Genomic DNA, 15,856 nt, shown 5'->3' with positions numbered 1-15,856 from the left:
GCTGTTGGCTAAGTGTACATAGACCAGGTGGTATCAACATGCCTTCCCCTCTCCCTCCTGCCCCAACAGTTGGACTAAAAGAGATGCACTGGTGGCAAAAGTGAGCACATTTCTAGGGTTTGTTTTTCTGCTTGTTGTTGTTGACTTGCAAACTGTGTCTGTCCTCATTTCTACATGCAGTGTCAACTGATGCTGGACCAACAGGTACAGGCATAAAATGTAGTAACAAATATGCAGTAAAAGTTTCACATTAGTCTCTGGGCCACCTTCTGTCAAAATTTCCCCGGCACAGCTGCTGGGCCTGCAGGAATTCGTGCTGAGCTGCTTGTGAAACTAGCCACTATATTTTGAGAATTGCATGAACAGTGTCAGCTGGGAGAAAAGATTGGTCTTTTACTGATTCCCAGATTCAGTATCTGATCTCTGACTGATAATCATGTTGAAAGGATAATTTGAATGTATCAGGCAAAGTGCATCATATGGCATTTCAGTGAAATCCATGGCCCCTGATGCTCTAATTACACAGAATATATATTTCCAGTCTTGAAATTCCTTCTACAATTACTGCAGGTTTTATATAAACATTGTAGGTTGTGGAAGTATTTTATGAAAAGGGAATTGTTCCTTATGTTAATACTGGTGGTATGTTAATGTTTTAGTGGGTTAATACTGATAGTATTTCCATAAAACACTTCAATAAAATACTTATTTTTTGATAAAATACTTAAAATTTTGCTTTGGGTAAAATCCTCTGAATGCCTACTGTAGATTTATTTTCTTATAGCCATACAGTAACAACTCTACACCTTTTTCACAACCAGAATGCAACACTTGATATAAACTGATAAAAAGTGATCGAAACAAGACCATCTACCCTCTCTCTGACACAGACCAGAAGCAGATGCAGAAGAATGAGGCAAGCATCAGCTAATACATGTCTTGCACATCTTCCAGAGCTCCAATATTCACTTCAAAATCCTGACCTTTTGAATATTCCACAGCTTCTCTGCATGCCATGTCCTCCTCAGCCATTAGTTCCTGCACTGCAAACACTTACATGCTCGCTGATGTGCTGATTCTCAGGCCACATCAGAACCTACAGGTTGCCTACATGAGCCAGAAGGATACACAGGAACAAGAGCAGCAAGACTTCACTGTGTGACAGTGTGGCAGAAAGGCATCAGTCACCCCTTAAAGAGAAATCAGTCTATGGAGGAACTTTTAATTCAGCTGAGGTCCCTGAGGATTGAGGAGTTTATGCACAGAGCCATCTCACTCAGTTTCCTGGTTTGAATCTTTGATTCAGTGCCCTGCTGGGCTCCTGAGTGCTGACACTGACTCTGTGCTCTCTCAGTCCTGGGCTCCCTCGTGGTGTGTTTTATGCTGTGGGTTTGACTATCAGGGGCTATCCCCTCTATGGTCACACAGCTTTAAAAGCATGGAGTCCTAAGGGGAAATCTGTCCATTTAGAAGGACAAAAGTGGAGTGTAGAGGGGCTGGAAGGAATATTTTTTAATGACACCCACACATTACAGTAGTACTGACCTTCTTCTTTCAGCTGTGTCCAAAATAACAGGATCTGCAGATGGGATTAAGGACAATCAAGATTATATGTTTCTGCTGGTCAAGTAATCAGCAACCTGCACTTTCCCACAGGCCACTGCAAGACCACTGGCAACACAATCTAATTCTTTTCACCCCTGTTTCTTAATCTATTAAACAGGAAAAATTATATCTGCTTTACTTCGTTAAGTATTCTTGGATCTACAGATCAAAAGTATGTGATACAACATATGCAAATGGAAAAAACTGACTGGAAAACTTTAACTGAGTTACTTCAAACCTCTGGAATTGTTTGGGTCTGATTTTCAGCTCTCATTCGGGTGATACTCTCTTTTTGTCACCACCTGTTGTTTAAGTCTACTTAAAATCCTAGTTTTGCAAACATGTGCCAGTGCTAAACACAGTCTGTTTTGAAATCCAAGATGCCTTTTCTCAGTTGTGCAACACTTTATTTTGTTGAACCTTTTGTTTCCTGAGCAAAGAGCAAAACCAATTGCCCTAAATGCAGAAAAATAAGGGATTTTAAGACAAATTTGCTGTTCAAACTTTTAACACAATAGCATGAGGAGAAACGGTGGGCTGAGGGATTGTGTTTGGGAGCTGACAAGGGCATTTTCACAGAGCCTTACAGAAGGGTTTGCTATTGTTTTTCTCACTAAGGCATTTAGATAGCAAGTGAGACTGGAAAGTGCAGTCTCCAGGTGCAGCTGGATGACTGAATTGGTAGGGTTTCATCTGCACTGCTCAAAACAGTTATTTCCACCAGCCTTTGATTTGTCTGTGGTTTTGCACAACCTGACTGACTGTGGAGGAGAATGTGCATTGAGGAAAGAGTGGTAGATTAGTGACATTGTGCGTGTTGTGTGTATGCACACGTGTGCCTGATCTCGTTAAGAAGCAATTTGTGTTGTGATCATTTTATTGCTGCAATTAAAAAGAGTTGAAAGGACTCAGGAGTGATGACAGCCGTAGCGATAGAGGTTTTGAACAGAATTTTCTTTTCAGTAAAAAAGACCCCTACATTTTTTTCCTGCCATTTTCAAAACCTGGGATGCATTTGTTTCTGTAAAGCCCTGAAGGGACTATTACAGCTCATTGCAAAGCAGGAGGCAAATGTAAATCTTCGTTACTTTCACGATGGTATGGCAGCAGTCAGAATTTTAAAAATCAGTGCAATTCTGTTGCCAGCCAGCTCTCCTTTGTTTGCCAGCGCGGGTCAATGCGATCGATGCTGTCATGACAGCTGAGAGCAGAGAGGGAGAGCGGCGTGAAGCAGAAAAACTTCGCGAGTCCGTCTGTGTGCACCTCCTGCGGCTGTCCCCACCCTCGGGGCGCGGAGGCTCCTCCTGGCCGGCGGCGCTGCGGGAGCGCTGGGCCGGCTCAGCCCGGTGCAGAGCAGGGGCTCCGCTCCGGCAGGCAGGACTGCCAGCGCCGCGGGCTGGCTGCTCATGAGTGCCCCAAACCAGCTGCGGGGGAACAGCCTGTTAGCCTGTGCAAGTGCGCTGGGGCCTTGGAGGGATTAACCCATCTCATAGCTGACTTTACAAAGACTGAAAGTTCAGGTGCTTTAGGGGGAGTGGAGGTACAGGAATGGGACTGTGACTACATGGAGAACGTGTTCTGGGGCTGCAGCTCATCCACACTCTGCTCCAGTGACCCTTTTGCAGGGGACCATGGAGAGCAGGTGCTGAGATCAAGTGCTTGGCAGAAGCAGCAGCGGGCTGGTGAAGATGGAGAATGGCACAGGAGACAAGCAGAACCAGACTGGGCTGCCACTGTCAAGCCAGGAGATGATTACAGCTGAATACCAAGTGGTTACCATCCTCTTGGTCCTCCTCATCTGCGGGCTGGGCATCGTGGGCAACGTCATGGTGGTTTTGGTGGTCCTCAGAACCAAGCACATGAGAACTCCCACGAACTGCTATCTGGTGAGTCTGGCCGTGGCAGATCTCATGGTGCTGGTGGCTGCAGGCCTGCCCAATATCACAGAGAGCCTGTACAGATCCTGGGTGTACGGCTACGCCGGGTGCCTCTGCATCACTTATCTCCAGTACCTGGGAATCAACGCTTCTTCTTTTTCCATCGCTGCCTTCACCATTGAGAGGTACATAGCCATCTGCCACCCCATCAAAGCTCAGTTCCTCTGCACTTTTTCAAGAGCCAAAAAGATCATTGTTTTTGTTTGGGCTTTCACCTCCATATACTGTATGCTCTGGTTTTTCTTGCTAGACCTTAACACAGTAGCCTACAAAGAGACTACTGTTGTGTCCTGCGGCTACAAGGTCTCCAGGAGCTATTACTCTCCTATCTACATGATGGACTTTGGTATATTTTATGTTGTGCCAATGGTATTGGCAACTGTGCTCTATGGCCTCATTGCTAGAATACTGTTCCTGAACCCCATCCCTTCAGACCCAAAAGAAAACTCAAAGACCTGGAGGAATGAAGTGGCTCACCAAAGCAAGCCTGTGAATTCCAAGATGACTAACAGGAGTTTCAATAGCACTATTTCTTCTCGAAGGCAGGTAGGAACAACTATTTGAAATGGCTTTCTGCAACCTAAACAACTTGTTTTAAAGCTCACTTGTCTGAAGCTGTGGAAAGAGGTAAAATAGATTCTTTCTTTTTCTAAGTAGTCAAGTTTAAAATCACATACACATATACATAAAATACATTTTTTTTTCTTGCCTGTACATCATTACATACTGCAAGGACAAAAAAAAAAAAAAAAAAAAAGAAACAGTATTTTATTTCCCATATCAGAAAGCAATTAGGAGGTGTCAGATATGATGGAAACATTTTTAACTATAATTTCTTTACATCACAGCTTGTTAGTAATCTTGCCAAATATACAAAGTGACTCCTGACTTATTTTTGAGATTTGAAGGGAAGGAACTATCCTGGGAGTTTGGGACACTTGAGGCTGAGCCCCAGCTAAGGCACTATGTCACTCAGAAAATGCAGTCAAGATGTAAATTTTCCTGTCTCTAACTCTCCTGTGAAAAGCCTGCTCAAGGAAGTCTGTGTATAAATTGCTTTGTAAATGCTAAATATCTTTGTTTCTCTGTCTCTCAGAAAATATTTTTTTGTACTGATGGCTCAAAACTGAGGCATAGGTTTGACTGGCTTCTTTTTATATAAATGACAATGCATGCTGCTGTGTGTAATAATACCAGTGGAATATAGTTAGCAGATTAATTGCTGGCTGTTTGCATTGAACCACATGGCATGCAGCAGGTAGCACAGCTGGTGCAGTGATGGGAAACACAGGGTACATCTATTGCAGCTGGCTCTGGGGATTTTCTTCTTATTCTTTATATTCTTCTTATTTTGCTTCAATTGCTACTGCTTATGAGAGGGACCATGTTCTTTTATCACAGAGATGGCAGAAACCTCAGAAGTTGACTGAGCTGCCTTCTAGAGCACTGAGCCCTCAGAGAGCACTAGAGCTATGCTTGGAAACACAACACAAATACATGGGCTAGGTTAAATTTAATTATGTTGTCAAGTATAGTTAATAGTCAGGAAGTGTATAGTTAATAGTCAGGAAGTGTTTAATGTTGTTTTTCATTGTCCATTAATTAGTAGAAGAAGATAACCTGCTCTTCAAGTTAATATCACTTTCTACTTGATTACATGTGCTAGTATCACTTGAAAATCAGACAAATCTTTTACATTGAACACTGATGAATATGGACACTGTTATATCATGAAACCAGAAAATGAAGATCACAATGTGATATCTTTTATGTCTTGCGAAGACAGCAAGACTTTCTCTAAAAGCCTAAGCAACCTGATTGCTTAAAGCAGCTTCCTTATAAGTGAAGCTAGAATTTGCATATAGTACAACACAGAAAGCAAAGCAAGGATAGCGTGGCATAATTAGTGATATTTTTTGTATAATAGCAACATGCAAAAGATAGGCAGTGGTGTAAAAAACCAAGAAAAACAAGAGGAAAAACAAATACAAGACACAAAAGGGAAAATTTCCTGCCACACTGACAAGGACGCCTATAGCTGACAATGCAGTGTGGCCTGACAGTGGGTCCTGCTGAAATGTGAAACTCTGTGTCTTCCTGGACCTGTGTTTGCACGACAGGGATTGAGGAGTGTACAATACCCAGCATGTGATCTGTAGAAAAAGTGTCTGAAAATGTGATGTGAACTTCCTACTTCTGTAGCAGTTCTCATATTTATCCAAGAACATTTCCATGAAATTAATTGCATGCATGTTTTCTGTAAGGGGGTTGGCTCCAGCTGAGAATGGGAGAGAAAATGGGAGGTGCTCCTATTTTTCACAATCCAAGATAAGGACAGGCAAACCAACTGTCAGTTATTGCCATGGGCAGTGCAGACTCAGCCTGGGGAAAATTAAAATTGCCAATTCATTGCCCATTGTTACAGCCACAAGTTACACTCAGTCCCTTCCCTGCAGCAACCAGCAGTGTGGGGCCAGAGAGTGCTGCAGTCAGATTGCAGAGGTTGGTCCCTTGTCACTCCTTCCTTCTCACCCTTTTTCTCTGTTTCAGTGTGGGTCCTGCAGACCACAGATTACAGATATTTTTTCTTTTCCATTCATAGCATGAATACTGAATTACATGTTTGCATGTAGGTTTCATACTTTCCCCAAAGGAATTCTTACTTTCCTCAGATATCAAGGTGACTGAGAAAAATAAATGCAGCCTTACATAGCAAACATGTTGCTTTAAACTTGAGATGGAATCCAGCTCACTTTACAGTATGTGTATCTCACAAAGTTAGTTGATTAGTCCAATCAAATCATCTAAGGTCATCACGGCTCTCCATGGTCAGGAGTAACAGGTAGATTACCCTCTAGAGAAAGTCCTCTCTTGGACAGTGCTGCAGTCATGGCCTGCTCACCCCAGAGAAATCCCTCTGTTGTTCTCTCCCAGCACAGCAAGCACAGATTCCAGCTTGCAGTGCAAGTTTTGCACGGCTTACATGAAATCCTCAATCTTATCACTTGGTTTCACTTGTGGTGTTAGTTTATCAAGACCTTAATCCTTCTATTTATTGAATTCTCCTCCTCATTGCACAACTTCGTTTTGATTAGGAAATCATGGACTGAGATATACAATCTCTGTGTGTTGCAATGAACACAACCAGGCCCAAGAAGAAAGATGTTATTACATGCTTTAAAACACCAGAGTGACTATTGCTTTTACTTATCAGTGTAAGAAAGATTAGTACTCAAAGGAGAAGGAAGCAATACTAAACTGTTTTTACCAGGATAGTGAAAATGTTTAATAAAAACCCTTCCTTAGAATAAGAAGCTTTTGGAGCAGGGAGGAAAAAGAGGATACTAGTTCAGAATTAAAATATTTGGACTCTGTTTAGTAAAATGTATTTCAAATATTCTTTAGAATGTCCTCAGAAGTAAGAAGATAGGTCTTGAAGAATGTTTATATGCAGGCAGGACCATATTCAATCTCAAGCTCTTTTGTTAGCATTCAAACTATATTTGAAATTTGGACTAAGCTGAAATTGCTCAAAGTCTTTTTACCACGTTTTCAATCTCCCTAACTAATTTGTACTCTGAGTATAGAACATTCAGTGTGCTTCCACAAGAAAATAGCAATCAGTGTATGCTCACCTTCATCATTGAGGATGTAGTGCTGCTGCTTTCAGGGAACTTTGGTGTATGCTTACATGTAATAAAAACATGTTCTTTTAAAAGTTATCCTTTTAGCACTCCACTGATGTCAAATAATTAGCCTTTTCCCAATATGTTTAGTTCTGTTTCATATGAAGTGTTTTGAAAAAGGATATGGCATTTTACTTAAACAAAGAGGAACAAACTTTCCTCTAAACAATTTATGTTCAGCAATAAAGACTCTTGGTGTGGATAACAATGAAGCTTTGGCCTCAGTCGGGTATTTAGATAATGGGTTCATAAAGAAAACTGAGGTGAATTTGTGTCAGAAGTCCTGAGTGGTGCCTCACCCTGCAGTGGGGTGACAACCCCCGTGCTGGGACTAAGTAAGCCTTGCCAGAGCACCTCCTCAGAACTGCTGCCTTTTGCACATAGATCATGGTCTGAGGGAGCTGAGCATGAAAACCCCTCCAGAGCCAGCTTAAGGAAGATTTACCAATGAGCAAATAACTACCTGAACTCAGGGCCTCATTGTGTGTCTCAGAGACAAGCACACCCGGCCAGATGGATCAGGAAACTGAATTTCTGACAGGCAATAGAGATCTTGTGAGAGGTTTGTTATTCTTGGCAGCTTTGCAAGGATATGTACTGCAGATAGTTTAAAATTATGGTGAATTCTCATCATTGTCCCGTATGGATTGAACCAGCAAGAAATGCCACCAAAGAGATGCCACCCTTGGGTTCTGCCTCTTCTCTTGCACTGCATGCAGACTCTGTGAAGGCATATGAGTTGGTTTGTTGACATGAGGAGAATGAAAACCAGCTCTACAGAGTGCTTTGTTTCCAGCAATAGAAGCTCATGGTGTTGGAAAGAAAATGTGCATCCAAAAGCCAATATACACAAATTCAGCTAATAATTTGCACACTACATGCATACATACAAACATACATATAAATATATATGTATTTGCAGTGTATGGCACTTGAGCAGTAACAGTCTTTCTTCACTGCTGTACACTCTTAAATGTGTGACTCTGAATTACCCCCTCCTTGACAGTAAAAATAATTTACTTCTAGTCCAGACTCAAGCTGATAGCTGCAACACTGCAAATGATCCTCTGAGCAATTTTTCCTGAAAGAAATGTAAATTGCCAATGACTGGTGGGTACCATAATGGAGTGCCCTGCTGAGCTTCTGGTAGCAAAGCACTCTGATGCCTGTGTAGGCTGTTAGGCCTGAATGCCTGAGCTGATGGAATACATCTGGTGGTTTGGCTCTGTCCCATGGTTCACCCAGGCTCCACAAATGGTGTCTTTCTTCCTTTAAATGTGGATTATTTTCTACAGTGAATGATTGTTCTTCGCTGGATGGATTCGCTCAGTTTGGAGGCACAGGCTGGAGCTGAACTGGAGGGATGAGAGCCAGAGTGGGTCCGTGCTGGGTCTGCTCTCTCCTTGCCACCATGTTCACAGGAATGGCCCTATCAGAGGTGGAGATAAGGAGAGATCATCCTTTGAGTTACCTGGAACATTCACATTTGTATTTTGCTCTATTACAATGACTCTGCACAGAATATTAGAAAATAAATCGTGTAGAACTCATAATGAAAGGTATCAGTCAAGTGACAAAAAAGGAGTTAGCATTTCTCAGTCTTATTTTTTTTACTTCCACTGAACAGAGCTGTAGAGAAAACAAAAGTAAGGGTGAGGGAAGAACTATAAGGTAAAATTGCAGCTTTGAATATGCACATTCAAAGACCAATAAATAGATAAAGATACATCAATTTGTAGAGTAATTTTGATTTTCATCGCATTCTTTATTATAATACCTATAACAAACCAAACAAATTGGCTTAAAAATGTGTCTTTCTAGAAAGATAGGAGAAAATACATTCATTAGGCAATGTGATAGCAGGTTATAATATAATGAGCTTATCTAGTCAGAAGAAAATATAATTATATACTCACAACTTCAAACTAAAGCCCACTTCTAAAACTAGCATGTGGGAGTGATCTTCATGGAGTTGTCTTCTATTGCAACTCTTATAAATATACAACCAGAAGAAACAGTTGTAGCTCACCAAAACGTGTGCCAATACTTTCTATTTCACACAATTAACCAAATCATCTCCTGACTTCCATGAGGCTGTGCCAACATATCCTCCCATATCACATTTCTGTGTGCTCTCTACTTTCTTTATTGATATCTTTCAAATTTTCTTTAATGTAGAGACTGTTGAATACTGTCTACATCAGAATTAAATTATTTACAAAAGAAAGATTCGTTTTAAAGTGGATTTAATTTTTTTTATTATTTCTCATTCATTTCAGCTATCCTGAGTATTCCCAAAGGTTGTTCTTTTCTTTTTTCTAAAGAGAATTATGTAACAGAATGAAGTTCTTATAACAATCAAGTTTGATTGATAATCTTTTTTCCCAGGCTCTGTAAACTTTATTTGGCTTTTCAGAGTAAACATCAAATAATGAAGATCTAATTAAATATTGAGGATTTGAGGAAAATAAATTAATCTAATTGTTCTCTTTTTTCCATATTTTTGGCTTTGGGAAATTGTTTTCGGCTGACTGTTAAAGCAGATAACCTAAAAAGGCTTCATGTTCAATTACTCTACAGGCTATACTAGTCTAAAGGTAGAGATGTAATGTGTTTGGAAAAAAATACTCTTTGTCCTTTTCTTCCCATTTGAATCTACACTCTCTTCCAGAATAAGAAGTGGAAATGTCTAATGTCTACAACAGCTAGCTTACTGGGATATCATCTGGAAAGAGTAATTTAACCAAAACTAGAAAAAATTTGAAGCCAAGATTTTTGTACTTCCCACTGGAGAAAACCTTTCTGAATCAAATATTCCTCAGAAATTCCTGCTGAAGGATCTGTCCAGAGGTTTGGTTTGGCCCTGGAGGTGTAAGAATGCACGTGTTCATGCCGAGGGGAGTACTGACCTTCTGCCCCTCTTCTTCTCTGTCTGTGTTCCCTCAGGTTACCAAGATGCTGGCCGTGGTTGTGATCCTATTTGCATTCCTATGGATGCCCTACCGCACCCTGGTTGTTGTCAATTCCTTTCTTTCCAGACCCTTCCAAGAAAACTGGTTCCTGCTATTTTGCAGAATCTGTATTTATTTAAATAGTGCCATCAATCCTGTAATTTACAATCTCATGTCCCAGAAATTCAGAGCAGCCTTCAGGAAACTGTGCAACTACCAGCAGAAACAGGAGAAGAAACCTGCCAGTTGCAGCATGGCCCTGAATTATAATGTCATCAAGGATTCTGATCATTTCAGCACTGAGCTGGAAGATATTACCAATACCTACCTGTCCTCTGCAAAACTCTCCATTGGTGATACGTGTTTGTCGTCCAAGGTAATGGTTAATACATTTCAGTGTCTGCTGTGGGTCCTCCAGAACCAGAGCACGTTGCTGGGCATGGGGCTGTGCTGGGGTAGCACTGCAGAGGGCTGGGAGAGGCTGGCAGGGACAGGCCATGCACAGACAGGGCATGGCAGGGAGGGACACTGCCCACTCTGGAAAGTTATGTGTTCAAAGTGCCTTGTGCCAAGCGTGGGGGGACTTGGAGGGTCTGAAACATGCAGAAGGATGGGGAGAAGCAATCAGGTTAAACCTTCTTTTCTGAGGAACAGTGGGCTCTATTGGAGCATCAGAAAGTGGTTCTCAGGCGTGGTGCCTCAGGTACACATCTGGCAGGAGGGTGATGTTGGTGCCTGAGCTCGGTGATTCCTCTGGGCATGCTCTGGCTGGCTGCAGGGAGGGCCAAGGGGCGTTTTCTTCTGCCTTCCCCGTTGACTCCAGCTGGGGGTTAACCACACAGCTGGTGCTAAGGAGAGGCTCTCCCCCACACCAGCACTTTCATTCTTCAGTGTGTAGCACATCTCTTTAACCCCCTTCTCTTGATGATGCACATCACTGTTTTCATGATGCTTTTTTTACACAATACTCCCTAAATGCTGTTTGTGAACCCATACATTTAGATCTTAAAAATATAGATGATCTACAAAGAGGCTTAGTTTTCATTTGTTTTTGCAGATTATGTGAAAATGTAAAATATTCTTTCTCAGTTTGCTTCTTCTCTCCTTGTTTTCAGGCCTGAGACCCACCTTGTTCTGAGTGTGCAGCCATGTGAGACCTTTGGATGCTCTGTTCCCACTCACTGTATGAATTGTAAGGACATTTCTGCTCACAGAATTGCAGAAGCTACCAGAAATCTTTTCATACCTGCCTGTGCCCTACAAGAAAATGCAGCATCTTGGGGAGTGAAAAAAGTATATTATTGAGGCTGACTGAATGAAGTACTTAATACAACCTAACTTTAGCCAGGTGAATTGGCTCCAGGAGAATACCTAAATCCTTCTTCCTGTTACCTGCCTGAAGAGCAGTCTGTGATCTCAGAATGAGCAAGGCTTGCCAGGACATATCCATGGACACAGAGTGGGGCAGGGGATGATACTCCCTGTGAAGATGAGAGGTGAGGAGAGGAGCTGCTCTAATGTGTGCCTGCACTGGCAGTACCTGAGAGACCTTCCAACAGCAGCCAAAATTGCTGCTAATAGCAGTAATTACCGGCCAGTGACTCCCTCATCCCACATCAGTGCAGATCTCATTGCAGCTATCACAGCAAGCTTCAATAAGCAGGTGTCTGATGGCAAAAAGCAGAAAATCTTTCCTTTCTTTGGGTTATTTTTACCTTGAGCAGTGTGAAATAGGAAGACTATTGAATGAATTTGCAGCAGGGAAAAAACAAACTAAAATGTCAGTAAGAACTGACTTTTTAAGAAGCATCTAAAATATCTGATTTTTTTCAGCAATCAAGTTTATAGATGTGCCACTTTAAATGTAAGTCTCAGCTATTACTGAATCCTGTTGGAAATTGGCAGATATTGAAGAGTAACGGGCTTTTAACAGGTTCTTTTATCTTGGCTCAGTACCAATTGTACCTAAGAGTACTAGAAGATGTGTAGAGCTTTAATATCGATACTATCTGGTGAAAAGAGGAAAATTCAGAGAAAAGTGACACTTTTAAAATGTTTTTTCTCAAAATTTATCTATTAGAATACTTTAGGACATAAAGTGTTGTCAGAGGAAAAGTCATCTTGGCTTTTTACTTGTCAGCAGAGCCCCTTCCCTGCTCTTCCCACACAGGCCCATGATAAGCAGCCTGGGGCCATAGTCTCCCTAATGTAGCTACAGACAAAATATCATGTCTTGCTCTGACTGTGCTCTGGACTGGCACCCGTTCTTGCTAGAAGTTCATTTTCTCACTTCTGTTCTGCAGAAGCCCAGGAAAGTACCTGTGCATTCCTGTGTGTTGTGAACATTTTGCACAGCTTTTGTACATGATGTTCAAAAACCTGTAAAAACCCTGATTCACAGAATAGGCTGATTTGGAAGGGACCCAGAGGGATCATCGAGTCCAGCTCCCAGCCCTGCACAGCCCCATCCCCAAGAGTCACAAACCTGCCCAGTGTGGGTGAAAGTGGCAGCCTCTTTAGCATTGCAAGGCTTTCCTATCCAGTATTCTTTTGCCTACACAGCCACTCCCCTAATTCAAGACACTTTCACTAATATTCAACTACATTTGCAAACTAAAAATACCCTGATAGGCCTCAGATTTAAGTGTTAAAACCATGAACCTATGTCTGCTGCATCCAAAGGACTCTGTTGGGCATTCTCTACGTGGCAAGGAGGAAGCAAACAGATTGCCCAGAGAAGTTGTTGAGTCTCCCTCACTGGACATATTGAAGAACCATCTGGACTCAGTGCTGTGCCATGTGCCCTGGGATGACCCTGCTTGAGCAGGGGGGCTGGACCAGATGACCAACTGTGGTCCCTTCTAACCTTACTCACTCTGTGATTCTGTGATTTTGCAGTCCATATCCTGCTCTGTCTGCATCCTTGCTTTCTCCTGTTTCACCTCTGCAGAGCTCCACAGGCACTTTCCAGCTTGGCAGAGCGACGGCAGGGCGTGGAAGGGACCAACAGCAAGGAGGTTTTAACCAGCAGAGTAGGTGTGACAAAATTCCAGAAGCTGGCAGAGCTTTGTCTGGAGCAGAGCCAGAAGCAGGACCCATGCAGGCCATGTTGCAATCTTTCCCAAATCCTCTGCATTTCCCAGCTCTATCTGTCATTTCCCAGCTGTCTATCTGAGCAGCACAGGCCACCAGGCAGGCACATGCAGTGGGGTCTATTTCTGTGCAGATGTCTGAACCCCCACAGGAATGGAAGGGCAATGTCCAGACTACTTTTAAAATAACAAGGAAGAGCTAAAAAAGCTAAAAGGGTATTTAGTCACGTGTGAGACAAGTAAGCAAAGTTGGCTAGGGCTCAAGAGTCAGAGGGAAGGATACCAATGTATTCTTCAATCAGTGCCTAGCAATTAATCTCATAAATACAATTCTGCAGCTGTGACATACACTTTGGGCAAACCCTTTCCTTTGTATCCTTGATGTGATAATTCAGAGGTCTATAGCATTTTACTGCTTACACTTGCTTAAAGCTACAGGTTGCCATGATAAGGGAAAGCTAAGGAGAGATACCACAGCCTGTTTAACATTTCCTCCAAAGCACCTGTCACAGAGAAATTAAATTATCTGTGAACATTACACAGGAATTTATGGTTGCTTAGCCAAGAACATTCAAAGTGAAGGCAAGTTCCTGTGTCTGACTTTGCAAACTCTTGTGATGAAGCCAGGACTGCTGGCAGCTGCTGGGAGCTGGGGGCAGAGGCTGCAGAGGCGGCCACCAGTGGAGCTGGTGCCTGGAAATCCCTTTGCCCTTCGTGTGCTGCTTTCAGCCAGGCATCTAGTCAGTGCTTTCAGAGGAGGCCCTACTTTCCAGAGTTTCTCAAGAGGTGCTAGAACTGGTGGCTTTTCTTACTTCAAAAGCAAGATGTGCCAGTCTAGCAGCCGGCAAAGAGGGCATTCCATGGAAACCTGGCTGTCTGGTGAGGGGCACAACTGGCTGGGTAAAAGCTGAGCTCAGTGTTTGTATAATAACAGTAAAACTTACACTTTTATCTCAAGGCTTTCAGAGCACAGACTGAATTATAGCTTTTATAGACCAACAGTACCAGAAGTGAACTCTCTCCTTTATTTGCCTTTTTGCTCAAAAAGTAACTGTCTGTTTTCTCACCCTCTGCTCCTCCAGATGCTCAAGTGAGGTATTTAAGCCCATATTCTTTGTGATGCTTGATGAAGGGCTAAAATCTATGTAGGTGACTTTGTATCCACCATCACTGGGAATAACAAACATGAAATTATTTTTTTTCTAATATTTATTTGTGCTAACAGAAATTATATTATTGATTGCAAAATTGTGTGCAAAACCACAATATTTATAATTGCATATTTAAGCTAAGGTGTGATTTTAACTGATAATGTGATGTGACTGTATCTTTATAGATGTTAGTTGTGACATCCATGCTAATTTTATACTGATATACAGCTAACACTACAAAACTTTGTGAGATATCATGCTGATGTGACTGTGTCTGCGTTTGCCTTCTGTTTAGAATAGCAATTTTCTTTCTTGTACACAGATGTTATAAATTATATATGTGAGCATGTATTTTTTAAAATGATGTGGTTTTAAATTTATTGATAATTGTATCAATTTTTTTTTTTTTTTTTTTTTTTGCTAGAAGTGAAAGTGGCTGGATGTCAACTACTGACTGCAGTAATATAACTATCTTTGTATATTTATTTTGTGGATAGCAAAGTCCTTTGCAACATTTAGTCTGGAAGAATTGTCTGATTGGTAGCAATCTTGAAATCCATGCCTATATCCTTATTTAACATCTTTCCTGTAAGAGATTGCATTCTTATTGGACTTTTATTTAGAAGTTTATTCAGAATGTTACAGAAGAGGTGCTGCTTTCATGTCTGGCTTGGGGAGCTGTGCTGCTTCTTTTCTGAAATGCTGAGATTTCAGAACCTTCAGTGAAGGTAAAATGTGGAGCTGAGAAAGGTCAGGTGTATTTGGAACACACCTTAGTTCAAATTATTACATTTGACCTCCCTGAGTTCAGAGCAATGGATCTATCAAAGAAGCTCCAGTGTGCTGTAAAAGAGTTTATGATGCTTCTGTGGAAATGGATGGCACAAGTCAGATGATAAAGATCTCACTAGCATCACTTCTAAAACAGTTATCTGGAAAAATGGACTGAAGGAGCTGCTGCAGCACCTCTCCAGCTACACAGTGAAGGCTTGGATCAGTAACTTTGGAAGTTGACAACTTTGTTTAGTTTTTTTTTTTTTAAGTTATTCTATAAATAAATAAATAAATCTCTCACACACACCCCAGATCTGAGCACTGTCACCATGTAAAAACCTCATTATTTCAGGAATGTGAAAAAATAATTTTTTCTTTCAACAGTGAATTAATTTCTCCACTATGTGTGCTTCTTTTGTTGCAAAAGTTGTTTCTTTTGCTCCAAATTGCAGTGAAATTTGAAAATTATCTCTCTGTATCTTATATCTTCTTCAGATAGAATTGTTTCTTTTCTCTTTTGTTCTTTTTGGTAAGAGTTTTTCTCATGATTCTTTCATTACTACTGGGATACAGTGATGCAGAGAATGTAAGTGAATTGGCTCAGTCAAAGTGATTTGGACTCCTGAATTAATGAATTAGGGAGCTGAACCTTGGAAATTT

The 15,856-nt window shown here is 41.5% G+C and overlaps 1 protein-coding gene across 1 annotated transcript; it reads left to right on the top strand.

Annotated features, from left to right (window-relative positions):
• Window positions 1–3,272: 3,272 nt before the first annotated feature.
• Window positions 3,273–11,300, top strand: TRHR (thyrotropin releasing hormone receptor; the record flags this gene model as incomplete). Its single annotated transcript, XM_084201546.1, has 3 exons — window positions 3,273–4,088; window positions 10,175–10,555; window positions 11,295–11,300. The coding sequence occupies exons 1-3, from the start codon at window positions 3,294–3,296 to the stop codon at window positions 11,298–11,300; spliced, it is 1,182 nt and encodes a 393-aa protein (XP_084057672.1). The 5' UTR covers window positions 3,273–3,293.
• Between the last annotated feature and the right edge of the window lie 4,556 nt (window positions 11,301–15,856).

Source organism: Fringilla coelebs (assembly GCF_963513975.1).
Source record: "Fringilla coelebs genome assembly, chromosome: 1".
Lineage (NCBI taxonomy): Eukaryota > Metazoa > Chordata > Aves > Passeriformes > Fringillidae > Fringilla > Fringilla coelebs.
This window is presented reverse-complemented; position numbering and strand designations above follow the sequence as displayed.